The sequence below is a fragment of the Anas acuta genome, chromosome 2, assembly GCF_963932015.1.
Source record: "Anas acuta chromosome 2, bAnaAcu1.1, whole genome shotgun sequence".
NCBI lineage: Eukaryota > Metazoa > Chordata > Aves > Anseriformes > Anatidae > Anas > Anas acuta.
In genome coordinates this window covers 42,957,410-42,972,269 of record NC_088980.1, presented here as the reverse complement: position 1 = coordinate 42,972,269, position 14,860 = coordinate 42,957,410, and the positions used below count along the sequence as shown (strand labels likewise).

Sequence of the window (14,860 nt, the reverse complement as noted above, 5' to 3'; positions counted from 1 at the left end):
CTGTGCCAGCACCACTGCTCACCCACCCGGAGGGTTTCTCCTCTGGGGGCCAGGCTCTCGGAAAGGAATTGAGTCACCAGCAGCAGCAATTTCCTTCCTTCAGGAGGAAGGACGGCTCGTGGATGTTCAAAACTCCTCCATCCTACCTATTGCAGCTTCTCCAGTGCAAGCTGGCATCGAGGAGTCAGCCAGGGGCTGAGACTGATATTAATATGTTTTAATTGTGTTGTAACTCTTCAAATTTGATTCAAGCATTTCTCATGTTGACTGAAGTAGTAGAGGTGGATGCGGGTGCTTCAGCAGAGCTTTTTTACCTCAGGCAGAAAGGTCAAACCAACCGAAACTGACTTGGGTCCCCCGACACCCCCAAACCACCCATTCTCATTTTACAAAAACCCCAAAATAACACACAGCACAGCCCCACTGGGCACCGGGGGTGGCTTCAGGCTGAGGCACAGGCGGCTCCGTGCCACCGCTCCCCTTCCCGGCCCCAACCGGGGAGCTCGGCACCGCTCCCCTGAGGGCCGCAGCCGCCCCCGGGGGCCGTTGCCCCGCCGCCATCTCCTGCCACCCCCCCTCAGAGAAGGCGGCGGCTGGCGGCGGGCCAGCGGCGCTGCGGGTATTAATAGGGGAGCCCCGGGGCCAAGCTCCGGTCCCGGCTGCAGCGAGGAGCAGGAGGGCTCGGCACGGAGGGAGGCTGGAGGAGATGGAGGGTAAACGCCGCGGGGCCGCAGCCGCCCTTCTGTCCCCCTCTCCCCTTCTCCTTTTCGCTTCGGTGGGGCTGGGGGCGAGCCGGGCTCTCGCTGCGAGGTGCCAGGGGGTCGGGGCTTCGTGCACGGCTCCCGAGGGGCCGGGAGCTCCCCCGGGGGTGCGTGGGGAAGGGCAGCCGGGCTGCCCGCCTGCTGCATCGCTCCCTCGAGCCTCCCCTCGCTGAGGTGCTGCAGAGACGCGTCCAAACGCTTTAGGAAGGTGGAATGCTTGCAAAGATTGTGTTACAGTGTTTTTGTTGAAATAAATTATCTTTAAAGACTCGTGCTTTTTTTTTTTTTTTTTTATATATATATATATATTTTTTTTAATTTACATTTTTTTAGGCGCCAGAATAAAACAGGCATGGCGCTACGGTGATTCGCTTCGGAGCAAATGGTCTCAGGAAGGGAGAAGTTAATCCCCTTTTAGAAATGTATTAGCAAGTTAAATTGCTTACCTGCGTTAGCAGGGAGATCTGACATTATTATGTAACGAAAAATAAAAGTTGGCCGTGTGTTAGTGGAAGTTGGGAATGTGAAAGACCTACGGCTAGCGCAATAATGAGATTTCTGGAGACGCTAGGAAAATAAGTGGCTAAACTATGGTACACCTCAGCTTCAGATATAACATTTGCAAGGTTAAAATGAGGAATTCCTTGGTAGCGTAGAAACTTGTTGCTAAGCCAGAAAACAGTACAAGTGTTTGCAGGTGGCCGTGTCCTCTCCTGCAAGATCGATGCTCTTAAGATCTTGTCCATCTATTGCAAATTGGGAATCTCTTATGGAAATGGTCGAGAAGGCTTGGGATCTGCTATGTTTCTTTTAGTTTTATGCTAAGCATGCATGAGACTTTAAAAGAACAACAACAAAAAATTAGCTGCCAAGTTGAAATAGACTCCTAGTGTAATTCCCAAAAGTTTAGTGTCTTGCATTTATGGGAGATGTAAATCACCAGAACTCTATTGGTGGAAAATCTCCAAATAAATTAATGTATTTGAAAGAAAGCTCCAGAAACTTAGTATTTAAGAGTGATAACTTCCCTTTTGCTTAATTTGCTGTAAGTGAATGAGCTTTGTAACATTGTATGACAATTTCTTAAGCAGTAAGGTTTGTGCTAGAGTGTGCAGTAATGTAAGCCTGTACTGTGCACGTAGCAGTAGTGGTGCTGTGTGAATGGCAGCAGCTCCAAAAGTGCCTTCCAGTACCATTCATATTAATATCTTCTGACACAACACCAAAGATAAGCTTCTGGTGGTCACAGAGATCCCAGTATACCTTTCCATTCAGTAACAGTGCAAATATTGCCCTTAATTTCCTTCCAAAACAAACTGCTTATGTCGGTAAACTGAGTGTAGCGATAATCAAATCCCCTCCCTTACTGCAGGTTCTTCACTCTTTTATTACCTTCCTCATCAGTAGTACCTGTAAGTGCAGCATGCTCCCCCTAATCAGAAATGCTTTATTCTCCCTGTCCTCTCTTCCCTTTGCCTTGGTGACTTGCTGTGTTTTGTGCCAGGCTCTGTCTGGTGAATAAAACCCATGTGGGTGGGGTAGTGAAGGAAGTTGCGTTGGTCTGTGGCCATTGCTGAGGATGTTGTCTGTAGCCTCGTTCCTGAACTCAGGTGATTTTGGAAAAGGTCTTGCTCCTGTTATCCTGAGCTGTTGGAGAAGGGAAGATCTTTGGTATTTGGGCTGCTAAAGTCTGTTGCTTGCTTTTTTTCTAGCAAGCATGAACCTGCACTTAACTACCCAGCAAGATCTGTGGTTTATGTGCAGTCGTTCTTCTTTTGGTACCAATTTATGTACTCTTAGCTGGATCTCACTAAATCTGCACAGAAAAACATCAGGGAGAAAATGACTGAAGGGCATGTGCCTGTTGCAGCAGTAGTGTTGGGTTTGTTTTGTGCTAACTAGAGCAGCTGGCAAAGGGACACAGTTGCAGTGGAGCCATGAGACACGGATGTGTTTTCCCCGTGTACAGAGTTATCCGTGCTCTGGTTGTGAACGCAGTGGGAGTGCTCTTGGGGAGTGACATTGATTTTAACACCCTTAATGTATCTGAAATTGTGCGCTTGTGAGGTTTATCTTCAATGTTGCTGATTGAGCCCAATTTCTCTCTGACATTATCAGTGCTATCCGCAAGGGCAGCCTTACTGACTGCACAGGGATGAGTAAGAGGACTCTAGGCTATGCCTCCACTAACACCAAAAACTGCAAAGCCCCTTGGTTAAGCAGGGACCAAGCTGCAGGTTCCCACTCCTACCCAGCTGCAGAAGCAGATCCTGACTGCATGTATCCTGCAGTCATTTGGCATCAGTGTAACTTTCTAAGGCTGTTTTGTCATGGAGAAAGCCTGGAGCATTCTGTATTTGGGGAGGAGAAAAAAAAAAAAAAAACACAAAAACAACACAAAACAAAACAACCATGAGATGTTCCCTTGTGGGGCATAAAGGCTGAGTCTATTAAGCAGAGTCTCAAGTTGTAACTAGTTCATCAAGTACAGCAAATAGAGTCAGAGCTGGAAACCACAAGAGGAAGGGAGCAGACAGCGTTTGTGCAATATGCTGCCTTTTAACTTCTGAATTGCTGGCTTCTCAGTGTGTGTATATGGCATGTTTGGGGTGTTACGTGATTTGAGTCTGCCAGCAGAATGGGGAGATGCGTCAGCAAACATTTATTTCATGTAAGACGTTGCCATCTCAAGCAGGTGTAATGTGAAGCGTGGTAGAACACTAGGGTGACTTTAAGGCTCGGGTAATGTGACACTAGGGGTAGTATTTTAGTCAGAGCAGAGGGATAGGGTCTTTCCTGGCCCTGGAGATCTGCTCTGGTAAAAAAAAAAAAAGATACTAGGATCTTTGTGAATGTCACTTCTTGAGACGAAGGGAAACATAAATTTGCAAGAAATAAAGTTAGTATCAATTAAAGTAATTCTGCATGAGTAAAATTAGTAAGAATGTTATTGGCAGTTAATGTTTAGCAAAGAAGCTCAATTTGATATTTGAGAAGTTCCAAAAATAATGTTTCTTTCGTCATTAAGGCATCTTTTAATTGTGATTATTTTCATTTGTGTATATAACTTTTTAATGCATTGGAGGAATCTTATTCATACTGATTCAGCTATTATTGCCTATTAGACAGCTTAGATTTCATGTGCCTTAATTTCCCTGGCCTTAATTGTATCAAGCTGCCTGCTTCTGTTAAGGCCATCTGTATATCCATAAGCATTTAGCACATGTGCAAATGTGAGAAATGGACACATGGAAATACATCCCTTTGTATTTTTCTGTTTTCTCTCTTTCTTTTTTTTTTTTTTTTTCTTTTTTCTTCCCCACATGGTCAGATTCAGGCTAGGCAGTCCTGATATTCATCCCAGATGAGTACAGAAACCACCTCTTTAGGCTTAGCAAAACTCAAGAGCTAATTTTCTTCCATTCCTTTTCACTTTGTCTTGTCAAGAACTGTAGAGGTTGTTGGAGGTAATTGTTTGTAAAGCATTGATGGCTTAAGGAGACCCACCGGGACATGGCTAAATTGAGGCCATTCCCCTTCTTTTTTTTTTTTTTTCTCTTCCCTCTGTGCATACAAGTCGTCTTATTTTATTGGGCTTATACACGGGCAATGAGGGAATAATAAATTTAAAAGGTAAGTGGTGGTTTTGTGACATGTCAGCGGAGGTTCTTTCTGTTGATGGTTATTGTTGAAAAACATAGGATTAGTCAAAGGATGTTTAGTAGTGTTTTTCACCTGACTCAAATGTATCTATGTCCATCTCTTTTGCTGCTTCTTTTATATATGTGGTCTTGATTTTACCTAATGAAGAGCTTGTTGAGTGTTGGCAAATAGAGGTGTCTTTAAAGAATAAGTCACCGGACCAGAGTTTTTTTTTCTTTTTTTCTTTTCAGTGCCACAAATATGATGAGGAAAGCAGTTTTTAGAGACCAAGCTTTTTTGTCAGGGAAGTAGCAACAATTCTAGTTGGTTAAATCTAGATCATTTGGAATAATTTTTAGCTCTAAGGCTTGGATGCCTCAGCCCTTTGTCACATCTCACCTTATGCAAGCTGAAAAGCCTCATAAATATGATCTTACCCATTGGCAGATGTCAGGGTTTCAACAAGAAAAGTTGTCTCAAGGTTCTTGGCATTGCTCTCCTAGTTACACTGCAAGACAGCTTGTGTCTATTGAACTTCTTATACTTGTTTTTCTCAAGCAGACCCAAAGTGGAGGGACAAGACATCCTGTGAGAGCAGAACTGCCAGAGGTTTGACTCAGTAGTAACCTAGGTTGTAGTCAATGCTGAACTGGCCTCACAACACATGTGGCGAAAACTACTTTCATCTTTGCACAAGATGCACTCATATCAGTTTTAGAAAATCTAAAACTGCCAACAAACTGTTGTGAAGCACTTGACCACAAATGATAACGGGCACAGCATATAACCAGGCTGGGGCAGCTGGCTTGCAGAGGTGGTGATCTCCCCTTCGCTGGGGATGCCAGCTAAGGAAACTTCCCTGGCACTGAGTGGCTCTCTGGACCTTGGAAGGTAAGCCAAGGATAAAATTAGCATTAGCATGGAATAGTGATTAATCTTCGCAGATTAGTAACTACTGTGTGATGCCTGTTGCTAAACAATTAAACTGACACCTTAATAGATTTCTCTAATAAAGTTGCTGTGCTGAACCGACCTGACTGGTGTAAGTTGTTACCCAGAACGATCTCAGCACATGATCACAACATGTACTCTATCATTTGGGGACTACTGAGCCCACTTTGATGCCAATATATCATGTTAAAAAGCTCTGACACTTGTCTGAAAGTCAGAAAATACTATTGTGCTGTTGCTGTATGTTTTTCTTCTGTACTGCATTTGCCTTTAGGGAATTGTCAGTGTATACAATGGAAAGTTAAAGAGAAAGTAAAGATTATCACCAACTTGCATAAGTAGGACCAATGGGTCTGTGACCTGAAGTACTTCGGGCTGGTCTGAACAGGGAAAGAGTAGTGAGCTAAAACATGAATTTATAGCACAGTAAGGATGCTGCTGAAGGAACAGGTCTGCATGAGGTAGATTGCTTTGTTTCGAACAAGGTTTGAACTACTTTGCTATACATAAGATACTAATAAATTATGAAGGTCTACATGGGAGCTGGTTCAGAGGACCTGGTGGGCTGGAAAGTTACATCCTGATTTACAATGCACTACATTTCCTATGGTAATAAATAAGGGTGTATCTCAGAGCAATGTTGTAGACATAAATTAGTGAACAATTATTATTATTATTATTATTATTTGTAGGAAACAAAATGTGGAAGTGTTTATGATATTAAGAAAAAGTGAGAGGGGGTAAAAGTTTTGACTGCAAATTGAATGTAGAAGTAAAACTTTCTAAAAATAAATTTACTCTTCATCAGTTTTTACATTTAACTTGCATTGAATCCCAGACAACTCAGTTTTTAGTAAATTACTGCTTTCTTAGTTGAATTTTCAAAGACTGGCATTAAAAATTGTTTATGTTATGACTAAAAATATAGTTCTTGCATGAAATTACAGGCTGTCATACACTCTTTTAAATCAAGTTGCAGGACTTCCATTTGAAGAAAAAAAAAAAAAAAAAAAAATAACCCTTCTATTTTCACTTCAATCTTTTCCAGTGGGAAGCAGAGATTGGATTCTTTACATTCAGTGTGGGTCACACACACATTAGTCATTTGCATTCATACTCCTCTCCCTGACATTGCTAACCCTGTATCCCATGCACAGTGCCCGGGTCTGACTTGAATGTTGCAAAAATAGCCACTTCCCTGCAGAAAAAGGAAAGGGCATGAAAAGTTCCTTCCTAATAAACAACTTTTAATTAAAATAAAGGCTGTTTAATGTATCAGATGCTCTCTACTCTGTTGACAGGTGTTAGAATTTTGAAAATGTGAGCTGAGAGAATTTTGTTGGGGTCAGGGAGTTAGGATTTCCATTTCAGAGCTGGCATCTGCCGTTCCCCAGCTTTGGATCAAGGTGAATTCCAACTAGATGCTGCCTTTTTTCCTAACTGCAAATGTTACAGCATGAATCATTCCTTCAGTTAGTTGGTGAGGCTTTGAAATGTCATTATTTTAATATTAACATCTCTTCCTGAGGTTTGCCTGCATAAAGGTTCCCAGTTCTTGTTCCTTTTGTCTGCTTTTAATTTTTGTTGTAGTGTGTCCTTGTGGTACTGTTCTGTATAACAAGCACTTGCCATGCAGCAGCTGGGTGCAATGTTATGAGCATTCACCTAACAGCAGTGCCCACTCAGGGCCCTGGAAGCATCTCTGAAAGCAGAACCTGGCTCCTAGCATGGACCTGCATTCCTGGTGGGACGTCCACTGCTGGTGCCCATCTCCAGGATTCCCTCTAATCTCCCAGCCTTTCCTTTAGGAATGGGAAGTTCAGGCATGGGATGGAGAATAGGGCTCATTGTGGTGATGCCATTCAGTGCTCAGAGTCTGCTGAGCAGCCTTTGAGTCCAGACACAAGTGCTTTTGTCTTCCTCAGGCCCTGCTCTGTAAAGGTCATTTCTACATGTTCATGGTCAGAGGATTCCTGCGCAGACGGCTGTTGCAGACCCTCAAGATGGAAGCACCCAAATTGTTCCCTGTCCACAGGCTGTGTCTGTAAACCTACCATCCAGGAGGACACCATGCTGGGGCAATGAGCCTTGTCACACCTGTGCATATGTATGTTTTCACGTGGGTCTTTCCCAGGGCACCAAGTTAACTTGTATACTGGATTCTAGATAGCTGCATCCCTCTTGCTTGCCAGCAAACCTGAGAAATCAATTTGCTAAGAAACAGTGCATCTGCCTGAAAACTGGAGTGACTTTATTTCAGTCCTAGAGATATCCGTAGCAGTGATTAAAGAAGTGTCTGTGTAGATTACTTATGCCAAGGGATTCTAGTAGTTGCATAATGAGACAAATTTGCATTTTAATATCCCAATACATGATACAGCACCGTAATAATATATTAAATGTGGCGGTATGGAGTCCCAGTGGTGAAGTTCCCTTGTTTTCTTTTGCTTGACACACTGAAAGAAAAGACTGACATCTTTTGAGTGAAGAAGCATGGCTAGATCATGCAGGATGAAAAATGTAAAATCCGTTTCTGATTGATGTTGGCAGTTGTTGCTGCTTTTGTTACAAAGCAGAAGCCAGTCTTTGGTCGAAGTCAACCTTTTTCATTCACTTGAACAGCCAGTGGTACCAGTAGTATAAACTGAATAGGATTTGGTTCTTGCTTTCAAGCACAAGCCACTCTTTCACAACTACCCCCTTCTGTTTTTGTCACCTCCCTATGAGCGGTAAAGCTTTCTAGGCATTTTATGGTGCTCTCTCAATGTTGTCAGAATGTGCCAACTGCAGGGCTACAATTCCTTTTTACAGTGCAAGAATGTAGCAGAGAAAGTTTCTATATGTTTACAGAAATACACACAGCTTTTTAAGTACTTGGTTCTTACGTATTGATAGGGCAACATCTGAAAAATATTTATTTTTCTCTGTGTTATTTCAGCTCCAATTAATTTCTTTTCTGCTGGGACAGTAATATTGATCATAAAAATGAAATGTTAGTTAGAAAACCTTAAGCTTCTGTAATAGAATATTTCATTCAGGATGAAAAATCAGAATTATGAGCTTGATTCTGCTTTTGGTGAAGCCAGTGGTTAAATTTCCAATTACCTTAAATTAGAGCAGGATCAAGTCTTCTCTTTTGCAGAAAGATATCTTAAACAGTCAATAATCCTTAATCTCTGATTTAAGACACTTCCATTTGGTAAAGTTTTTGTTCTGTTCCAAGCCTGGAGCCATTTGGCAGAAATTGCATTTGATACACTTCCTGGAAGTCTGTTTTCTGAGTCTGTTTAGGAGTCTGTTTCTGTAATCTTAAATGAAAAAGATATATTTGTTGCTGCCACAAGCAGTATAGATTGTTTGCATACCATGTTGTTCATAAACAACAGAAAAGGTACATATGGGCTCCACATGGAACAGATGACTGGCTGCATTCCTTTAATGCAATAAGGTGTGTTTGAGACAAAGATATGCAAATGAACTAAAATATTTGATTTTTTTTTTAAGCATTTTATTCTTATTTGATAAAGAAACAGTAAATTATCAGCTTAGAAAGACAGTGTGAATGTTTGGAGGCTGTACTTGGAGAAGGCATGTCATTTCACTTGAGTAATGTGACATGAGAAGTGAAACTTGAATGTTTCTTGATAACCATACATTGTTCATGGGATCTTTTAAAAAAAATATGGTTAAAAAGAAAAGCAATTTAAACAATAGGCTCTGTTCTGGAAATTTCGACTTGTATCATCCACTCGGTTTGCCTCTTCAAGGTCTTTGCTGCAACTGAGAGGAGACAAGTTCATTTTTGAGCAAAGAGGAGTTTAAGATTCTCATTAGAACTCTGGAAATCAGACTGTTATAAGTAGAGGATTAAGTATCATAGGATTTGCAGTAAAATCATGAGTATATTTATCCAACAGTAGTTTGCAGAACCTGAATACCTTTAGCTCAGAAAATGTTTATGCTTGCACCCAATTTAGCTGCTGATTTGTGAAACAGTTGTTTCTATTATTTTCCATTACTAACCTTATACTATGTTGTGGGGTGGAATTTAGCTCAGCAAATTCAGATTGAAACGGTGATTACCATTTTCTCACTATTTTTTGTTTAATAGCTTCAAGGTATATTATTTCATGTACTATAGTGTGGGCTAAGTCCCCAGCTCCTTACTAGAGCCTTACACAGGTAAATTGCTGTTGAAATCGAGGCTCTTTTCCCTCCATTCCTTCTGACCCCTCTGCTTTGCATTTCTCTTTCAAAGACTGTGTCTGAGGTCCAACACAGATGCTTTGGGAGTTAGGAGTGGGCTGTCACCCATTTTCCATAGGATGTCTTCCTCCTGAGGCTCCACAGAGTATCCTCTGGAGACTGTAAAACTGTGTGTAAAGGTTAATAGATTTGCTTAACATACAGAGCTGTTGTTAGACCCATCATCCTAAGGACCTGGCAGGAAAAATGTAACTTTAAGTTCAGTGTTTCCTTTGCAATGATCTTAGAGGAATTCTATAAAAAGTCATGGAAGCACTGGTAACTGTTTGCTATGCAAACATGTCAAAACTGGTGCTGATGGAGTTACCAAAGAAAGCCTTTACATAGCTCTGATTTTAGCAGAGACTGGAGAGTGCAGCAGAGGAAAAAGAGGAGTTAGTAAGCTCTCTTGCTCCAACATCTTTGGGAGATTTCTGGAGGAAAAAAAGAAAAAAGTTAGTACTAGTATCTGTGCTCTGCAAGAGATTATAATCTCCCATATAGTTTTTTTTCAAATCTTATCCTCTTTTTCATAGAAACAAAACACCGTTGACATACATGGAGATGGTAGCATCTGAACATGAGCCAGCAGTGTGCCTGAGTGGCCAAAAAGACCAAAGGCATCCTGCCCTGCATCAGAAATTGTGTAGTCAGCAGGACCAGGGAAGTGATCATCCCTTGGTACGCAGTGCTGGTGAGATTGCGCCTCCAGTAAGGTGTTCAGTTTTGGGCCCCTCACTATAAGAAGGATATTGAGTTGCTTAAGTGTGTGCAGAGGAGAGCAGTGAAGCTGGTGAAGGGACTAAAAACAAAGCGTTATGAGGAGTGGCTGAGGGAACTGGAGTTGTGTAGTCTGGAGAAGAGGAGGCTGAAGGGAGATCTCATCGCTCTCTTCAACTAGGCTGCAGTGAGGAGGGTGTCAACTTCTTTTCTCAGGTGACCAGTGATAGAACATGAGGAAGTAGTCTCAAGTTGCACCAGGGGAGGTTTGCACTGGACATGGGGAATAATTTCTTCATGGAAAGGGTGGTCAGCCATTAGAGTGGACTGCCCAGGGCAGTGATGGGATCCTTGTCCCTGGAGATATTTAAGATACTTCTGGATGTGACACGAAGGGACATAGTTTACTGATGGGAATTGGTAGGGCAGGTTGATGGTTGAACTTGATGATCTTGGAGGTTTTTTCCAACCTAAATGCTTCTGTGATCTCCAGATGGTAAGACTGAGTTTTTCTGTGTTTATATTAAGCTCTGGTTAGTACTTTATGAAGCTGTTTATACATAAAAGGTTTGACTTTTAATCCAAAAATAGTTCCTATTCTGCCTGCCCAAAGACCTGGTCTCTTCCCATTCCTTAATACGTGATGTTTTAGGTCTTGTAAAGTTGACCTACTAGCTTGTCCTTTCAGAGAGGGACCTCTAAGACTTTAAAGCTGCAATTTCTATACGATGCCCCTGCTGTGGTATGCTAGGAATCATGATGTTCAGAACTGAGCTCTCTGATGTAGAGGATTTTCCCTCTTTGCTTGATGAAGATGGAATGTTGTTTACCTGCTAGTTCTGTATCTGTCCCACAAGAACGTATATACCTCTTCTACAGTAATATACAAAAGTTCTGTTCATCAAAATATTTCTCCTTTGGATCAAAAATAGAAGCAATTTTGGAAATGCAGAGGCTTGGTGTATCATTTGTCATCCTATGCTAGAATTTCATTTGTAATATCTGTCTTAACAAGTGAAAGTAAACTGAATAGCTCCTCTGAGTTACCATGGGATTGACAGGGTTTCTTTCAGCCAATGGACTCCGAAGATCTTCACTTTTCCAGGCAAGCAACATTGTTCTTCTATATCCTGGAGATGATAAACTGTAATTATGATGAGCATGATGAGTGTCAGACTGTCTTGCAATCTTCTGGAAACTTGGTTGTTTGTTTAGACCTATGAAAAAGCTCCCTTTCATCTGTGCTTTGCAACTGGAGAAAAAAGCAAAGCAGATGGTAAAGTTGTTTTGGGCATAAAATTTTCTCCTACATACATCCTTACCCATCCAACATCTTCACTGGAGCTTTGGCTCAAAAAGACCCTCTGAGGCAATGCTGCCTGGCTTCATAGATGGTAGCTATTCTATGGCAAGCTCATACAGATGCCGTCTGTAACCCAGGTAATTCAGATGTGGTAGTTACTGCTTCTCCTTTCAGTGCTATACTGTTTCAAATGTCTGTTCTCTTGGTATCTCCTAATGTCTCACTTTCGTCTTTATCCTCATGTTGATTAAAGCTGGAGTCCTGATCTCAGCATATGCAATCAATACATGAAATAGATACGCAGTTGCCTCTGTTGTCCAGTGTTGTATAAGCATCCTGGATGTGCTTTCAGAAGTAATGTAAAGGAGGGAGTAGCCATGTGTTTATGCAACACATCAGGAGAATACATCTCATGGATAAAGGTGAGGGAGGTGATCACCAGTGGAGAAGTGAATACACAGGATAATACAGCAAGTTAACAGGTGGCTCAGGTCACTTAATAGGGTAAAGACAGAAAAGAGAAGAGCAGGTATGTGATAGTGATGGGAATCTCAAAAGGTTTTGTCTTTGTGGAGGTGGGGTCAATGAAGCTTTGCAAAAGACATGGAGGACTCTGCGATAGAACTGGCTGGTGGGAAGGGTGAGCAGAAAGATGTGGGAAGTTGCATCATGGAAGAAAGGGGGAGCTTGAGGGCTGATGTGCAGGGAGATGTTTTCAGCTGAGGAAAGTGCTTATTATCTCGCTTCATTTCTGTTTATCCAACTGTATCATGTTCTAAGCCAGAACTGCATTTTCCTCCCAGGTTGGAAAGTGCCTTGCATGCTTTCGTATGCTAGAGAAAGCAGCAGATACACAGTAATAGCCAGCTATATGGTATGTAGTACCACTCTATGTGTAAAGTAACACAAGCAATTTGCTTGTGATGTTTCCAAAGATTTTTCCACCAAAATCTAGGATTTTTGTACATGTGGAAAGGCCATGTGTTCTTTTCCTTACATTCACAGAATAATCAGCAAAGAACAAATATTGAGTAGTTTATGATTTAGTTGCCCAGGCCTTGTCTAACGCAGAGCTTTTTGTCTTACAGTTGGTATTTGCAAACAGGATATGCTCCAGAAGAAAAAGAATGCTGTCTTGGTGGATGGGGTCATCTTAAATGGTCCAATAATGGACTCAAAAGCAGGAGAGAAGTTTGTGGAAGAGGCCTGTAAGATTATCATGGAAGAAGTGATCCAGAAAGCTAATGATGTCACAGAAAAGGTAAAGCACTATCTGGTGGCATGCTTCACTCCAATGGGCAGTTCTGGAAAACAGTGCCGAACATGGTGCTTACCTGGTACCTTTATGACTTCCTTTCAGCTAACCTGTTCACTGCTGGTGTCTCCCTCCTACCTATCATTAGGTTTGTGAATGGCGGGCCCCGGAAACACTGAAGAAGATTCTTGATCTGGAAATGAGAGACACTGGAGAATCTCATCAGAAACTCTTGCAACTCTGCCAGGATGTTATACAATACAGCGTCAAAACCAGTAGGAATGCAATTTCTAGTGTTGTCTAATTTTGTTGTATGCTAACCTAGGAAGACAGGATAATGCCTATAAAGTTCTGTTATCTTCCAGAAAAAACAGGGGTTTAAATGTTTGCTTTCTACTTGCCTCTACAAGCATGCAAATATTTGGTTGGGTTTCAGTTGTTTGACTGAATGCTACTCACCATAGGTGTCTATGATTTACTAAAAGGTATAATCAAAGGAAGCTAATCAAAAGCTAATTCCTGTAATGCTGTTGTTGTTCATGGTAGATTCTGTCCTTTTGAAGTCTTGTGAAAATTGCCTAGACAGGTATGACATAACAGTCTAACAAAGTAGATAGAAAAAAAACTTTTGTATGTAATTTCATGAGCGGAGTCACCCTTGTACAAACAAGGATGTACTCTTAGTGATGATCATCCTGCCTTTACTATTGCTTTCTACGGAGCAATAGTCTTATAGGATGTTAATTTGCTGATAGGCAGTAATTCCTGTTCCAGACGCTGTGAGAAGAAGAGCCTGCAGTGTTTTAGAGACAGTACATGACATCTCTGCAAGATTAGTTCTCTACAGCTAACCTTTCGGCAACATGTGAAGTACAATTCAATCTTAGCAAAAGAGGGATGAATAACATCTGTTCAGGAAGTAGTGTGCTATATCAGAAGCTCAGGATTTCAGATGTGACACAGCTTAGGATGTATATTGGAAAGTGAGAAGGACATGTGATATAATAGCTGTGTATTTCCAGGGCACGTTCCCTGCTACAGTCACTGTTGCTACAGTAAGTAAAACCATAAACTAATTTTGAAGGTGAACCTATGCCTTTGAAAACCATAGAAAAGTACTAATACTGATCTAAAGGGACAGTGCACTAATAATATGCAGATATCATTAGTCAGTTAATGGAAGACATTCTGTTTATCTCACTTTTGTAAATTGACTTCAAATTTCCATTTGTTGCACTGTCACTTTGGAAAGAATATTAAATATGAAAAATTTGCTGTGCAAATAGTTTTTAATCTAAGTATAAACATTTATTGAAGCCTCAGCTCTAGTATGCATAGAGCCATACAGTTTATCTGACTTTACATGTAGGAATACTATGCAGTGGATTAAAATTTAGGTGGTGACTCCTTCGCCGAACTGACTTGCTAGTAGAGTCAGCAATAATGTAGATTTTTCTCATAATTTAGTTATATCTCAGTGTTTCGAGGCAGGTAAACAATTCCTTTCAGCTTCTCATTCTAAGTCTGCAGCAAGCTTTTCCAGACTGTTACACTGCCTCCCTATACCAGCACTGAGTCTCTGGTGGGAGCACAGGCACAGCTGCCTGGGATCGGCAGGCTCCCGTATTCTACTGCTGAGCAAAATGTCTCTGAATGTCCATCACAGCCTCTAGAGGCTGCTGGTAAAGGCCACCATGCATACTCTGTTGTCAGTCACTTCTTTTTTGATTTGTAAAACTTGTGAATAACCCACATTCATTCTGTGCTCTATTTACGTCTTTCAAACCTTGTTTTGAGACCTGAAAAGGCTTGTGACTTTTACTTTCAAAGGTTTGTCTCTCCTGAAGAAAGGACAGTATGTCCATAAAATACTGAGAGAATGATGGAATGAACTGTGGTTTGCAGTGATCGGCATTCAGTTGAGAGAGCCTGTGATATATTCTCTTTTCATGTACATTCTGTCATTGCTTGCTTTTCATCTAT

General features: G+C 41.5%; 1 protein-coding gene across 1 annotated transcript in view; it reads left to right on the top strand.

Moving 5' to 3' along the window:
• Positions 1 to 479: 479 nt before the first annotated feature.
• The window catches only part of GADL1 (glutamate decarboxylase like 1), an 84,253-nt gene continuing 69,872 nt past the window's right edge, over positions 480 to 14,860 (top strand). Inside the window, exons 1-3 of the mRNA XM_068674455.1 lie at positions 480 to 713; positions 12,711 to 12,883; positions 13,026 to 13,152. Coding sequence (XP_068530556.1) covers positions 707 to 713; positions 12,711 to 12,883; positions 13,026 to 13,152 — 307 coding nt within the window. The 5' untranslated portion in view covers positions 480 to 706. The remainder of the gene's footprint in view (positions 714 to 12,710; positions 12,884 to 13,025; positions 13,153 to 14,860) is intronic.